Consider the following 16708-nt stretch of genomic DNA (forward strand, 5'->3'; position numbering starts at 1 on the left):
GCTTGGTCTTTCAAGTTGTATTACATGATTATGAAATGTATCAAAGAAATGTGATTTGTAATCTCACTAATCGCTATTCTGATTCAGGCATGTGAATCTATGAAAGTTCCAATACTAGAGTAAGAAAACAAGTTACTTACCTGTAACTTTGGTTCTCCAGTATTGGAAGCTTTCATAGATTCACATGCACCCACCCTCCTCCCCCGAGAGGCTCACCTTGGATTTAGCACCACAAGTGTTCTTTATGCACAAGTGCGCGAAAATCTGAGGGGCATAAGGCTCTCTCAGGAGTGTTCTAGAGGGTGAGGAGCTCTGATTGGTTTAGGGAAAGGTTTGGGCCTTTTTTACATAACAAAGGCTATGGGTTGCAAAAGGGAAATGGGCCTAGGCCTCTTTTCAGTTTGCTATACTACTAAGCATTGCTGTTTTATATACCGGAGACTCCTGTCTCGACGACGGGGAATGATTCAGGCATGTGAATCTATGAAAGCTTCCAATACTGGAGAACCAAAGTTACAGGTAAGTAACTTGTTAGTTAACTAACTTCTTCAGTAAAATTGAATCTTATACATTCACATGCTTGAATCAGAATACTAAACAGTATAAAGGGCAGGTAAATGTAGCAAGCTGGGAAACAAGGCTCACAAAAGCTGCAATGAACTGCTTGTCCAACAGTGGAATCAATTGCTACTTCTAGGCAATAATGTGCTATTAATTTGTGGTGTCTCTTTCACATCGCAGGCCTGCAGCTGTCCATGAGTGGCACTCCAGAATGGATCCGGAGATTTTTCTCAGCAATTTTCTCACATGCTGGTAGGTGGCATCGACTTCATCCTGCCATGGAAATTACTGCAGAGCCACATTTAGCCACTATTCCTGCGTAGATGTCAACTGCTTTCTTTCCACTCCTTCAAACCTGGATCCAGAGGTCACTTGTGCCCTTGTTTTCTGTCTTTCGACAGAACTTATTTTTGTCATGACAAGTCTAAACGTGACTCACCTTCTTCCCACTACTTTGGTCAAGAAAAGTTCTGCGGACTTGATGGAGCTGGTAGGGTGCCTCTCAATCAAGGTCGCAGACCTCCACCGCAGAGCTGATTCCTCTAATCTGGAGGCTAAGTTGACTGAACAAGTCAAGGCAAGCAGAGATAGATGCTGTTGCTTCTATATTGTTCTTGTCTTTGACAAGTCAGACATTCATTTAGGTACCTTTGATCCAAGATAGACCCATTTGCCCAATTTCTTATTGGCAAGAAAGAACTTCTAGTAGAAGTCATTGTTGCACTGGAATTTAGGAATGGGCTTGAAGAATTTAGAAGAAGATGAAGTTGATGGCTTTCATGCCAAAGGAGGTTTCTATAAGAACATTAGAACACATCTGTAACATACTATGCTCTGAAACCATTTCTGTGTGGTAATGGAAACCCACTTAAGAAAAGCAGCAGTTCTTACCCCTATATAGGAAGGACGGGGTGAGCAGAAGTTGCTGGTTGTACAGAATCACCGTAGCCTGGAGTCTTGAGCTTAAGAATGACAGTGTCCTCCCTTCTTGAGGTTGGTACATCTTTTGTTCTCTGGACACACCCTTGAATTGGTGAATGGCATATTATGCCCTTCTATAGTGTGAGCATTGCTGATGCTGCAGTGGCTGCTATGGTTGATATGAAGCTCTAAATGTTTGGTACCCACAGGCCCTTAATCCCCAAAATGAGTGTTGTCTGCATGCTTGTAAAGAGCCTTTTGACCTGGCAGTTTCTGCTTTTGGATGTTAAAGGTAGTTATTCAATTAAGGGTCCAGCAGTGGTTAGCCATCAAATGGCTTATCCATGATTCAATTTTAAATCTGTGGTCGTAATGAGCTGCAGCGTAGCCACTACCAAGCAGAACCCCACATCACATATGTTCACTGAGGAATCAAATGCACAGTGGTGGGAACGAAGTCAAAGATGGTGGTGGATGTCTGTCACAGTAGGGGTAGCCTTGGCGATTGCTGAAGTTGTGTAAAGGAAGAATCTGGCATGGTAGTTTATCATGGCCTGTCCGTCCTTTGAGAGGTTTCATCATTGGTGAAGCATGGTACCTGTGCTCATAGCATAGTTGTTTGTAGTAGGGATTGTTGTGTCTGCCATAACTAGGATGAACATGGTGCCAGACTCAGATTTAGTCTTGGGGTATGAGAGGGTGAAGCAGAGTCTACTGGACAGTACTGACTCTCATCCTAATCGCCATCCATTGGCAATTAACTCTTAAGTCCTTACGACTATATACTCGTCCAAATAGGCAGCCATCATCAGAGTCACCCCACTCTTCATACACTCAGTAATAAACAGGTGGCTCTGAGATATTTTAAACAAGAGGTACTCAACGGCTGGAGCCCAGGAATAAAATGAGTATGACAGTAGGTGAACAAATTGTATGAACCAGTGTCTTTGCTCCTGGTAATGCATGTACTGTTAAAAGTGGAGCTATCCAGAATGGTACAGTTGACAATAAAAACATTAATGATAGTTTAGCATTTACAGACTCCGTCTTTGTCAATAAGCCAGACTTACCTGAAGTATGAGACATGACAGAAGTCTTTAAGACCTTGGATAAGGGCATTGTCAGTGAAAGAGAGGAAGTTGTCAATGGTCCAGCAGTCAATGAGGTCTTCGTTGACGATAACTATTTTGGTGGGAATCCAAAGAAGGTGTTTTTACATTGAGATCACCTGGCAGACTGCTAGTCAGGCCTTTAGGGAACCTTAGCAGGGGGTTCCTTGGGAGACAGATCCCCTCCTGAAGATTCTACTCACTCATTACCAGAGCGATCCTTGTGGTATTTGTAGACCTTTTTGGAGGAGGAGGCTGAAAGGGCACTCCTGGACAATGCTTAACCAGAGCTGGGAGCTTCTTCCATCATGAAAACCCCTATTCTGTTGCTATGGTAGAGTTTTTAAGCAATGTCTACCGATCTTGCATTTCTGACGTTTATGCTCAGGGCAGAGGCAACAGAAATGCACTTAACATGCAGGTCCTATGTGTTGAATGTATTTTTTGACAAGCCACAGAGGACCGGAAGACTGTCTTCTTAAAAGGCTCAAGTTTGAAGGAAAAAGGGCAAAACCAGCTTCAAATACCACAAAGTTAGAATTCAGGGAGGAAAACGCCACAAGGGAATGGATAAAACCAGTAAGCTGCTCACAAACAGCTGAAAAGCGGTTTTGTACCTAAACTCAGCTCCTTGGAGACATCCTGAACTCAAAACGTGTAGTGAAAATCTAAGGTATGTTGACTTCTGGTGGAAATGGAGTTCAGAGCCCTCCCACCTTACTGCCTGGAGGTTAGGTCTTTTAAAATGAAGTGAATGGGCTACCAAACTTTCACTGTTTTATACTTGTTTCTATGGAAATTGTTTTCTGTAACGATCAGTATGTTACAAGAGGCTCCAATTTCAACAATGGAGAAGGTTCAAGCACCTGAATCTATTTAAGATCCACAGCTAGAGAAACATAGAATATCAACCCAAGTAGAATCGCAAAATGCACCCATGCATTATGTCTCATTCTAATTCTTTCTCAATAAAAACAGACTGCTTTGTTGTCACAGCGGTGGACACATTACTTACTTGCACTGTTAATTCACGTGGAACTAATTGTGCAACTCATACAGGAAAATAATCATTAAAAAAAAGAGAGAAATGTGTGATGATAGTAGTACTCACTTGGAAGGATCTGGCACTTGACTGCAGAGCAGACGCAGTGACTGGAAACTCTTACGAATTGAATGGATATTAGCCATTCCCATGAAGACCACTTCACAGTTCGGATAGTATTCTGTCACCAACATGGAACAAAAGAAAACGTGATGTCTCTACAGGAAGAACACAACTTCAGTCTAAATAAAGTGTTGGTAAAAGAAGTTATATTTCTCTAAACACAACAAACCCATCACGCAAATCCTGGAACAGCCAGCCTAACACAAGCAACCTCCATTTTTCTACTGGTGTAGGAATTAATAAATCTATCACTTTGCGGCAAAGCAAGTGATAAAACAAAATTCTTTCAACATAAATCAACCTGAATTCTGTCTGTGCCAGGTGACAACTAATTTAACAAACAAAATTAAGCAATATACAGCTGCCGTCCAGCATCCCAAATCATGGCTTGAGCTGTTTAGAATCAATCGTTTTTTATTGCACAGCTTAGCTGCCTACATCAGGACGCAGGCAGAGTGTTATCTTAAAAGCAGTGTGAGAAGTTGGCCTGATATGTAGTGTTCACTATTCTAGTGATCACTGTGTATCATTCCAAATGACCCTTATTGATGATTGGTTGTAAGTCAACCGTTAGACCAGCTATCCTAGTAGCATGGACAAGAGCAGTCTTTAGGCTAAACTCTAGAGGGCGTGTTAAGCCAGCTGTTATACCATCACATATACCCCTTGAACACCAAGTGAAAGGACACCACACTAGTTGTTATGAAAATAAAAGTATATTTATTTAGAACACAACAGCCCTGGACTCTTTATGAGGACAGGGCGCTAAGCACAATACAAAGCTCTTAGGAAAATACGCAAAGTCGCACAATTTACACAAATGCCCGAGGGGCACGAAAAACCATATACTCTGAAAGTGGAATGCGAAATTACTAGCAGGTAAGTACTACTCTAATAGGCTTTAGGATCGCTAGGACTTGACTACTGAACCTTAGATTACTAGCAGGAGTCCTAGGGAGATCGGGTGCAGAGTGTGCACTCTCACGCGGGATGCGGGACAAAGTCTATGGATGCTAGATTTCGTAAAGTTAGTGTTATCGGACGAATCCGACTAGGTAGAGCTGAAACGAAAAAGGATCTGGATCCTTGGATAGCAAAGCTATGCTGGAGCACCGAAATGCTGAGTTTACCTAGCCCAGGGGCTGCGGATGCATAGGTCTGGAAAGATGTCGGGAATCCTCGTTGCAGTCTATGGAGCCTGAAAGAAGAAGTTGCTGGCAGGCGACCAGTGAAGAGATTCGGAGGGATCCAAGCCTGGATCGAAGATGGAAGACACCTGTAAGCAGAGGGGACCAAGTTCTGAATCACTAGCCAGTGATTAGATGGGCACCAGGATGGCACCGGATGGAGTCACCTCGACCAGGTGAGTGGGCGACGCTGGGCTCTGCAGTCTCACGGACCAGGAGGCGTTGTCGGCGACCAGGATGGAGGTGCAAGCTGTCCCACGATGGTATCTGCCGACGACGTCGCTGGACCCAGGATTGGGGCAACAAGTTTTGGCAAATGCAAGCCCACGCGGTGGACACAAAATGGCGTCTGGAGTGGACCAGGAGGGTCCGGTGTGCTCCTCTGTTGGAGGGGAACAGGGGCCAGTCTGGAGCAACCAGACCAGCGGTGTTGATGTCGTTGTTCGTCGTCGGGAAGGCCACAAGCCGGCAGGCTAGTAGCCAGACAACGCGGTGAGCAGCAAAGAGCAGAAGGGCCCCACGCAGATCTCGTGGAGGCTGGGAGGCTGAACTTCGGTGCTGGAGCTGCTCAGGGTTGGGGCTTCTCACACCCCAAAGCACTCACTCGAGGATCCCTCGGCGGTCGTGCTGGGCAAGCGTCGTGCAGTCCTGAAGATGGCCGGTCCCTCGAGGTCTCGTCACACCCACGAATCTCAGCTGGGCTGATGATGCAGGTTGAGGTCAGAGGTGCCAGGGAAGCCGGTTCTCGTCGAGCTGGGCAGTCTTGATCCGGAGGAGAGACTTACAGCAAACCGCGATGCTTGGATAGTGCCTGCGGATGCAGGGTGACTACTCCTTAGTCACAAGGGAGAAATCTTAGGAAGAAGTCTTGAGTTCCTTTCGTAGAAAGTAGTCTCAGGATTCAAAGATGATCTAATTTGGAAGGGTCCCCGCTCCCACCTTTATACTAAAGAAAGGGGCTGGTACGGGACTAGGTCCTGCCCATGGGTGGGACCAGGAAGGGGGGTGGTTACACCCCTCTCCCTTGTCCGGACTTTCCCCAGCTCAGGGGCTGGTGTGCCCCTGGAACTGGTTCAAGCCGGCATATGCACAGTGAGCACCGGGGTGCCACTTGCAGTCACCTTCCTCTCAGCCCTGCCTACCTGGAATACACAAAACCCTGTCTGGGATGGTGCTAGCACCGCCCCTGACAGGAAACCCTTTGTCCAAGCTCTCCTCGCTGGAAGGACTCCCAGCAGCAGGAGGTCAGACTTGTGTCTGTGGTGGCAGCATCCATTTTGTGATGCTGAGGCTCGAGTTAACTTTAACCGGGGTTCACAGTTACATACATGTCGTGTCCCTCTAGAAGGGTGGAATGCTAACCCCGTCGCCAGAATTGGCGAGGGGTTAGTATTCCAATTCGTATGACACCTTACTCGACATGTTTTGATAAAGCGATACCAAAGATAGCAAATAACCGCGAGGATTATAATGCACTTAAGAGTATATGGTACGCGTTATCATAGAACAGCTATTAGGACTTGGTTCCGCAAGCTGCAGACGGGCTCAGCTCATGCCAGAGCACCATCTCACATAATTCTAAGCACTCTGCCTTCAGGATTGTTAAGGCCTGCCATAGGAGTGACTGATAGGAATACATGTGTCCATTTTAGGGTTAGATATAGGTATACTATATCTACAGCAAAGGGTGATTACACCACTTTGCCCCAGCTGTCGTGCAGCAAGTTGTGTCAGATTGAGATGGCCAGCCAGGGGTGGCATAATACATGCTGCAGCCCCTGGTAGGCCCTGGGTACACCTATGCCCTGAGTTACAGGGTCTGACAAGATGGCCCAGTACCAATTGGTAAATGCACCTAAGATACATGGAATCCATTTTACAGAGAGAGCAGTAGGCCTGGGGCCCTGAATAGCAGGGTCCCAGGTCAACTAAGTCGAAAAACCAGCAAAACACCAGTGAAAAAGTTGGGGGTAACCATAGTCAGGTATCCACCTTCCTACAAGCAGTACATAGCGTTTAGGTCTACATCCCAGGGGGCGACCCCGCAATAAGTTTCAATCCACAGCACAATGATAAGGCACTGACTAAGAAATCGACAAACAACCCAAACTCCCCCCACCCCAACCGCCCCCAAACCCCCCCCCCCCCCCCCCACACTCCCCATCAGTTCATAACCACCACTTCTACCTCTACCTAGCAGCCAAGCCCCGGTTAGTGTCTTTCAGATTAATTATCAGAGGCAGCAGGTGGTTCAAGTGGTAGAGTTGTAGGATTTGCAGGTATTTCTGCCACTTTACTTCCCTCATGTCTTTGGTAAGAAGTTGCTTGAATGGGGCCCATATTTTCACATATTCCGTGTCCTTCCAATCTACACTGAGAGAAAGGAGTTCCATTGCTAAGAGGTGCCAGAGCCTCTGAATCCAATCTCAAGGGTCTGGGGCGGTCGAGGACCCCCAATGCGCCAGCAGTACCTGTCTTGCCACAAGCAGTGCTAGGGCCATCTGCTTACCCCTCAAGGATCGCAAAAGGAAGGACCCTAGATGGGGTAGTCCTAGTAACGTGTGCTCAGGTGCTCGTGGAAATGTAATCTGAAATGCAGAATCAAGGTCATTGAGTATTGCTGTCCAATACCGCACCACTTTCGGGCAGTGCCACAGTAAATGTACCAACGTGCCAGAAGAGGTCTGACTCAGTTCTGTCCCACGTTTTGATGCACTCTGGGGTATAGTACCAGTAAGTGACTACTTTATAGGCAGACTCCGCACCCGCTGAGTTGGAAGCAGTGTGATGCGCCTGATAAAAGATGGGTTCCCATTCTTTTTGCGTTAAGGGCCTCGCTATTTCAGTCTCCCACCGGACCTGTGCCTTCGTGCGTTGTTTCTTAGGGCGTGCAATGATCATAGTGTAAAGTTCAGATATGAGTTTGCGATCGTCCTTTTTACAGACCAGCCACTTTTCAAAAGCGGTCATGGGTTGGGACATGAGAGCGAAGTTAGAGGACTGTGTCCCCCAATGTGCAAGTTGTGAATAATGGAAGGCGTCCGACGCTGGAAGATCATAATCCTTGCGGAGTTGGGAAAAGGAAATCAAACCATCTAAATCAAAAAGAGATCCCACTCTTTTACAACCCTCCTCCCTCCGGCGGTGAAAAACTGGAGACGCGCAACCTGACGTGAAATCGGGGTTGTCCACGATAGGGGTCACAGGGGATGGGAACGTAATCCAACCCTCTGGCGCGCTAGCTGGTCCCAAACCTGAAGGGTCGGTGATGTAACCGTAGAGGAGTATAGGCCCCAAGCTCTGTGTGAGCAGAAGACACAGTTCGCGCCAGATATTACAACCGGCCACTGTTTGGTCCACAAAAACCTATTCCATTCCTTGATATAACGAAGGCAAGATGCTTGGTAATAAGCACTCACTAGCGGGAAGCCAAGCCCACCGCTAGCTTTCGGAGAGGTGGCCAGTGATAAAGCAAGCCTCGGCTTCTTATTACTCCAAAAGAACTTAAGGAGCCCATGTAGTTTCCGAAGGGCACCTGGCGTTGGCTTCACAGCAAGAATTTGGAAGATGTATAGGATGCACGGGAGCACAGTAATTTTCACTGCTGCTAACCTCCCGTACCGCGCCAGGTTGAGGCAGGACCAGTCTGATAAAGCCTTGGTAGTTTGTTCCAACAATAATTTGTAGTTGAGGGCAGTTGTCTTAGCGATAGACTGGGTCAGCCGAACGCCAAAGTAGGTAATATCTGTGTGCACCCAATGGAAGGCGAAATCCTGCTGCAGGTCCTGGACCTCGGGTTCAGGAATAGAGATATTTGCGATTTCGAGAGGTTGACCTTGAACCCTGTAAAGTCTCCAAAAGTAAGAAGCTTTTGCGACAGGTGCTGCAGTGTTGCCTGGGGTTGGGCAAGTGAGAGAATGACATCGTCCGCATACATACTAATTTTGTGTGTCAGCACCGAATTTGATACCTATAATGTCAGGGTGGGAGCGCTCGCGTTGGGCAAAAGGCTCCATATAGACCGCAAATAATAGCGGGGACAAGTGACAACCCTGCCACATTCCCATGGCAATGGGAAAAGGGGTCGATTTACACCTATTCACCCGCTCTACCGCCTTGGGGGAGGCATATAAGTACTGGACCCATTGGACAAAGTTAACGCTGAATCCAAAGGCACGCAAGACTGCAAATAAATATTCCCAGTCGACACGGTCAAAGGCCTTCTCCGTGTCGATGGACAGCAAGAAGGCCTGAGTGCGGGAGAGATGAACTAAGTCAATGAGGTGGAGGAGCCGATTGGTGTTGTCCCCTCCCTGCCGCGTCGGGTTTAAGCCGGACTGGCCCACGGTCATAAGACCATCCATCAAGGGACTAAGGTGAGCGGCTAATATACTCACGAATAGCTTCGCATTTATGTTAAGGAGTGAAATTAGCTGGTACAATCCGCACTCCTTACGATCCTTCCCAGGTTTAAGAATAACAGAAATTGCCGCCTCTGACATTGTGTCACCTCCCCAGTATCGAGGAAAGAGTTAAAAAGTCTTGTTAAAAGGGGAGCCAGCTCCGCGCAGAATGTTTTATAAAACAGTGCTGGGAAGCCATCCGGGCACGGAGATTTAGTCATTTTCAACCGTGCTATTGCTGAGATGACCTCCTCTATTCTGATAGCGGAGTCTAAGGTATCTGCTGATGATTGGAGTGATATCGCAAGAGGTTAAGTAGCTTCCTATGTCATGTGAGCGATCATTCCCTCTCGTGTACAGGCTATGATAATACTGGCGAAAGGTGTCAACAATAAGGGTGTCTGTTTCACATCACAAATTGATTGGATCGCTGACATCTGCGGTCGCAATCTATGCACCAGCAACCTCCCTATCTTATCCCCACTAAGATAGAATGTATGCCTTAGCCTTAAAAGGGCATGTTCAGCCCTATCCAAGTCTAAATGTTTCAGCATGCGTCGCCGCATTTCCAGTTCACTCCAAACTCTCGGGGCTCCGGTTCTTTTGTGAACTGCTTCTAGTTCACCCACCTCCCTTTCCAATTCAGCATGCTTTTCTTTGTGTAACCGTGCAAAGGATGCTGAAATCGCGATCAATTCGCCCCGAACTACTAGCTTCAAAGCTTCCCATACAGCCGCGTGAGGGGTGCCCGCTTGGTCATTCTCCGCGAGGTAGTGTACTATAGTATTCCGAATACAAGTGACGACCTCCGAGTGTAGGAGAGAGTCACAGAGGCACCAGCCCGGCGGGGTTGAACGCTTGCCATGTGATGTGAGTAGTACTGATATGAGGGCGTGGTCCGAGAGGGAGCGGAGGGTAATATCGGTTGTATGATGTTAATTAGCATGCTTTTACATAGCATGCTTTTTCTACAATGTTTTTACTTCGCAATAATATTTACTTAGCATTTTTTTAGTTAGCATGCCATTACTTCGCAAAATGAATAATAACATTAGAAGTTGCTTTTCTTAGCAGTACATTACTTCGCATGTTTTTAGTACGCGTTCAATGTCTTTTTATTTTTTACATTTGTAAACTAACCTCTGGGACGGGATGCCAGTGAAATAAGGGATTTTGGTGGGTAAGTAATTAAAAAAAATTCAGTTAACTACAGCACTACCCTACAACCTTTACAAACTACCGCCTACACTACACACACACACACACTACAACACTACCCTAAATCCTAAAACACTACCCCCTACACTACACATACACTGCAACACTACCCTTAACCCTACAACACTACCCTACACTACACATACACTACAACACTACCCTAAACCCTGTAACACTGCCCCCTACACTACACATACACTACAACACTACACTAAACCCTAATACACTACAACACTACCCCCTACACTACACATACACATACACAACACTACCTTAAACCCAAAAAACACTACCCCCTGCACTACACATACACTACAACACTACCCTAAACCCTAAAACACTACTCCCTACACTACATATACACTACAACACTTCCCTAAACCCTACAACACTACCCTACAACACTTCCATAAACCTTAAAACACTACCCCTACACTGCAACACTACCCTAATCCCTAAAACACTACCCTACACATACACTACCCTAAACCCTAAAACACTACACCCTACACTACACATACACTACAACACTACCCCCTACTCTACACATACACTACAACACTACCCTAAACCTTAAAACACTACAACACTACCCTAAACCCTAAAACACTACACCCTACACTACAACACTACCCCCTACTCTACACATACACTACAACACTACCCTAAACCCTAAAACACTACACCCTACACTACAACACTACCCTAACTACACTGCCCCACTTACCTCTCTCTACTCGTGGTCCCACTCTTCACCTTCAACCATAAATAATATTACAGCTTTAACAGTGTTAAAAAAACGAAAAACGAAGTAAAATAACGCGTAGTAAACAACATTGCGAAGTAAAGGCATGCCAATTAAAAACATGCAAAGTAAAAGACAATGCGTACTAAAAGATGCTAAGAAAAAGAATAGCAGAAAAAAAGATGAGAAGTAAAAGTTGTTTACCGGTAATATCTGCTGTGTGTAAGCTAGAGAGGAGAGAGGGGGAGGCAAAAAAATTATCCAATCGCGCATATGTTTTGTGAGCAGCAGAGTAGTAAGTGTAGTCACGCTCGAGGGGGGCGTGGCCTGGTGCTCGGCAAGATGGCCGCACAGTTGAGTTCGACTGCCGGTGATAATCCTGCATAAATCCTGTCCTCTACCTTGCAATCCATCGCGCAGAGGTGTCTGAGTTGGCGTTGCCAAGAGCTACCTAACGAGGCGCCTGCTGGCGGTGTGATTCCCCGGAGAGAACGTTTTTCCTGGTGATCTCCTGCGGCCCGCTTGGTAACGGCGGCCGCGTGAATCAGCAGTCGCCTTCGGCAAACTGCGTGAGGCTGCGAATGCTGGTCCCGAAGTGAGGCAGCAGAGACATCGTTGAGCCGCAGACACTGTGAAGGCAGCCTGGAAATTTGCAAGTGTGCCGCTGGAGGCTGCGGTGCGGGTCCCGCTGATTGGTGCTGCGGCCGTCTGGGTGCCCCCCGCACCGCACCCGGCATCAGGAACTACGCAAGCGCCGGCTCCGGCATAGACATTAGGCAGCAATTGGCTCACGCAACGCTGCCGCAATCTCTCCATACAATAGATAGAGTGCCACACTCTTTGGAGATAAAGACTACCCCATCAGCTATTGTCAAGTCCTGGGCATATGGGCATCCGGCTTGCAGAGTGGAGAAGGCGCTTAGAAGGAACGTGTAGTACCCCGTATACAGTGTGCTGGGGAGTGGTGTGAGGTAGCCTCTGCTCTCAATTTGAGGAGAACGGCGCGGGGGCGCTTGGGATACTGCTGGGTCCTCCCCACCCCCGCATTGGGATTTTGTGACCCGGGGTTTGCCACCATGGGTGCTGGACCGGAACTACCTGAGGTCTGAGGCCTGGCAGTGCTGAAGGTGGCGCAGGGGCTCGTAGACTTCAGTGGCGGTGAGGCGGATAGGGAGCACAAAGAGCAAGCTGTAATTGGGTTTAGAGTGGCCACAGAGCTGAGAAGCATTACGCGGACAGCACAGCTGTTACACGTAAGACGGACACTAGCAGAGAACTGCGCTATTTTGCACGTGGATAAGTTCTTCTCATAGGTGTGGCAGACATGGATAAGCCTGAAAAAAACCAGCGCAGCTCAGATTTGAGCTGCGCAAAGGCGTCAAATCCTCACAAAACGCGGCCTCGGATTTAGAGCTGGAATCGGCGGCGCAGGCACACACGGCGCTGGAGAAATCAGTGGCCGACATCCAGGCTAGCCTACAGGCCATTGATGGGAAGATAGAGGCCTTTAATGGTAGGATGGACCACTTCTCCTCCAAGTTGGACAAACAAGCAGCGAGAATCGGGGAGGCAGAACAGCGCATTCTGATGCTGAAGATGGTCTGCAACACGTGACCACGAAGACAGTCAACATCACTAAACTCCTCTTGGTCATCCAGGCAAAAAGAGAGGACAATGAAACACGCTTGAGGAGCAATAACGTGCGCATTTTAGGCCTGCCGGAGTCCACCAACGTGGGGCACCTAGAAGACTATGTGGAGACTCTTTTGCGGTGTAGCCCATGTTTGCGGTGGAGCGGGAGCACAGGTCCCTGGCGACACGTCCGCCCCCGAGGGCCCCTTCACAGCCGATCATCGGCAGGTTACTAAATTTTTGAGATCGCGACACTGTTCTGCAGATCACTCGTCAATAGGGCACAATCTAATACAAAGGTAATGTTCTCACGTTTTTCCCAGACTTTGCGGCTACAGTACAAGCAGCACGAAAAGAGTTTCAGGGCGTGAAAAAGCTGCTCAAGAAGGAACAAATTCCATACGCCATGCTCTATCCAGCGCAACTGCGCATCTGTGATGCAGCCGCTTCCAGGATATTCACAAATCCTAAACGGGCAATGGAACACGCCAAAAATCTGCGCCGGCAGAGAAGCGCCTGGCTCATACTTCAGATGTGGATGATTGAGTAGCTGGATGTTCCCGGGTATGTAACTCTGTTTACCGTGATTGGACTCAAATGTGGTAAGGGCTGTTTTGCAGTTGCACTATGCGCTGGATGGGTTAATTGAACTATTGTGTATCGAGTAAGCCCAGTGAGCTCCGGGACATTATAACCAGTGCGGGCGCTTGTTGAGCATGGCTCCGGTTTCATATAAGTTTAAGCAAGTAGACATATGTTTTGGACATGGCTGAGCAGAGACATATTCCATGTTTGGAGAGCCAGAGCACTGTGTCTCCTATGTTCTTGATGGATTGGCGTTTGGGTAGTGGGAAACATTGATACATCGGTAGCCCCCTCCCTCCTAGATCTGGGAGTGGATTCGCCGCTACGATTCCCCCATGGGCCTTCCCCACCTAATCTATCGTATTCAGACGTTTTTGTTGGGTTTGGAGTTATAGGAGGGCCGAACCTTTGGCAAATTGGGGGTGCTGAAGTGGGTGTGGGGAGGGTGGGTATGTTCTATTGTTTCAAGCCGGAAGTACTTTGATGGTGACTGCAATGAGTACTATGATCACTGTAGATATGTATACCTGTGCGCTGGAATGGGGTGTTATGCCTACTGTTCTGACCACCGCCATAGATTACAGGAGAAAAGTTTAAATGCATAACTTGGAATGTCCGGGGTTTAAATACACCTAAGAAGACCAGGCAAGTGTTAGCGCAGCTCGACAGATATAATGTGAAAATTGCCCTTCTGCAGGAGACCCACCTGAGTAAACACACCGAAGGTACCGTGGCATGCAGATGGGCAGCCTACAGGCTAGCCTCGTGGTACTCCAATTATGCCAGGGGGGGTACTCATTCTTGTTAAGAAAGTGGTGTTGTTCAAGGCTGTACGGAATTGTGTAGACACGGAGGGTCGATTGCCTGTGGTGCAGGGCAAACTGGCGATGGTCCTCATAACAATTGTCAATATGTATGGTCCTGTGGTGGACGATCCAGAGCCTTTTTTTACAAATGCTTAAAGTATTGCGCACTTGGACGGAAGCTGCAATCCTATTGGGCAGGAATCTCAACACTCACCTCAAACCACTGGTGGATAAATCCAACCCAGAGGGAGCACGCACAGTTAAAGTTGCACAGTGCATAAGAGATATAAATTTGGAGATGGGTCTGGTGGGTGCCTGGCGTCTGCGAAATGAGGGAAGGCTTGAAGGTACACATATCACCCCTGCATTTAACAGTTGGTCTCGGCTGGACTACTGGCTGCTTAGCGAAGAGGCTAAAGCATGTGTGGAAAAGGTTCACACACTTCCGCGACCCCTCTGATCATAATCCCGGTCTCCTAGAGGTGGCTATACCCGCTAACCTACACAGACCATTCACATGGCGCTTTAGGGCAGACGTGCTAACAGACCCGACCTATGCTGATGCTATCAGGACTGCTATTGTACAATATTTTGAGTTAAATGTGGCCGTCAGTTGACAGTCACGCGACCCTATGGGAAGTCTTTAAGGTGACCCTTAGGGGGGTGTGTATAAGTACCTCGGCAGGGATCCGAGACCTCAAATGAAAATGGCAGACAATTGAAATATAGCTGGAGACCCTTGAAACTCAATACAACCACGCACCCTCCAGGGATATACTGGCCCAAATTCACAAACAAGTAGAAGAATATAACACTTTAGCGGATATAGAAGTATTTATCCAAGCGTCATGTGGCTAGGGCATATGGGAACAGTGGGAGACCGGGTAGGATTTTAGCCAATAGATTACGTGATAACCCTCCGATAGATTACATTACAGATGCAGACGGGGAGATGTATTATTCCCAACAAGCAATTGTGGAGCAGTTCCGGGCATTTTAAGCGTCTGTGCACACCTCTCACGGGGGATGGATGAGGGGGCCATGGATGCCTATTTAGAGGACACAGCATGCGCATGGATATCTGATGTTCACAGAAAATATCTAAGCATGCCCATTGATAAAGACAATGTCAAAGAGGCTATTTTATCTCTGCCTAATAAGAAGGCTCCAGGGCCGGATGGCCTAACAGCAGAGTTTTATAAGGCGTATGTGGACCTACTTATACCACACCTGCTGGAGATGTACGCAGAGGCTCATGAGTCAGGTGCTCTCCCTCCACCCTTGAGACAGGCCCTACTCATCACTTTGCTGAAGAGGGTTAAATCACCCACACAATGTGATTCCTACCGCCACTTATCTTTGATAAATTTGGATGCAAAGATTTTAGCGAAGATTTTGGCTACCAAAATGCAGCCCTTGATGACCCTTCTTGTATTTCCGGATCAAACCGGGTTTATTCCGGAACGCTCCACCTCCCTCAACTTACGTACTATTTTTGCCATGCTCCATGTGCTCAGTCCTGATTTACTGGATGTTGCAGTGCTTCTAGACGCTGCAAAAGTGTTCGATTCAATTGAGTGGAGGTATATGATGCACATACTACATAGAGGGAGGGCTCACGTCAGAGCCCTTTCCCATAGGGCATGGCACCAGACAAGGTTGCCCGTTGTCCCCCCTACACTTTGCCATTGTTTTAGAACCCCTAGCGTGCAAAATCCGGCAATGCCACAGGGCTGCTGCACTAATTTTTAATAAACGCCCGGTTGGAATTTCATTATACGCGGACGATATGGTCCTTTATATTTGCGAACCGCAGCAATATATATCCCAGGTTCTGTGGGAATATATCAAATTTGGTCTATTTTCAGGACTCCAAATAAACTAGGAGAAATCTGTCATCATTCCTTTAATGCTAATCACAGCAGAATACCCGATGGTGTGGTCCGATGACCCAGTTAAATATCTAGGGGTGTGGATACACCGAGATCCTGAGGTAGTGATCAGGGAAAATGATGGCCGAGCATATACTGAGCTGGTGCAGCAGATTGATCGATGGGCCTGTTTACCACTATCCCTGGCGGATCGTATGGCAATAATCAAGATGGTCATCCTTCCAAAGTTTATACATGTTTTGTAATATTCCAATTCCATTCACCAAACATTTTTTTATAACAGTCCAAACACAATAGGTAAGATTATTGTTGGGGAACAAACAACCGAGAATTAGTTGGCATAAAATGACACTGTCATATGAAATGGGGGGGTTTGGTGCCCTGGACGTCTATACATACTATCTGTGCGGGCAGGCACAGTATGCATATTTCTGGTTTAAGCCACATGATTTCATCCCACATGTGGCTGTGGAGGAAGCAGACG

At 47.3% G+C, this 16708-nt stretch overlaps 1 protein-coding gene across 11 annotated transcripts in view; it reads right to left on the minus strand.

The window, feature by feature from the left end:
• MTMR3 (myotubularin related protein 3) overlaps window positions 1–16708 on the minus strand; it is a 1591444-nt gene that overhangs the window by 624203 nt on the left and 950533 nt on the right. For all 11 annotated transcript variants that reach the window (XM_086943220.1, XM_086943217.1, XM_086943214.1 and 8 more), the window contains one exon: window positions 3703–3814. In XM_086943220.1, coding sequence (XP_086799346.1) covers window positions 3703–3814 — 112 coding nt within the window. The remainder of the gene's footprint in view (window positions 1–3702; window positions 3815–16708) is intronic.

Source organism: Lissotriton vulgaris, chromosome 11, assembly GCF_964263255.1.
Source record: "Lissotriton vulgaris chromosome 11, aLisVul1.2, whole genome shotgun sequence".
NCBI lineage: Eukaryota > Metazoa > Chordata > Amphibia > Caudata > Salamandridae > Lissotriton > Lissotriton vulgaris.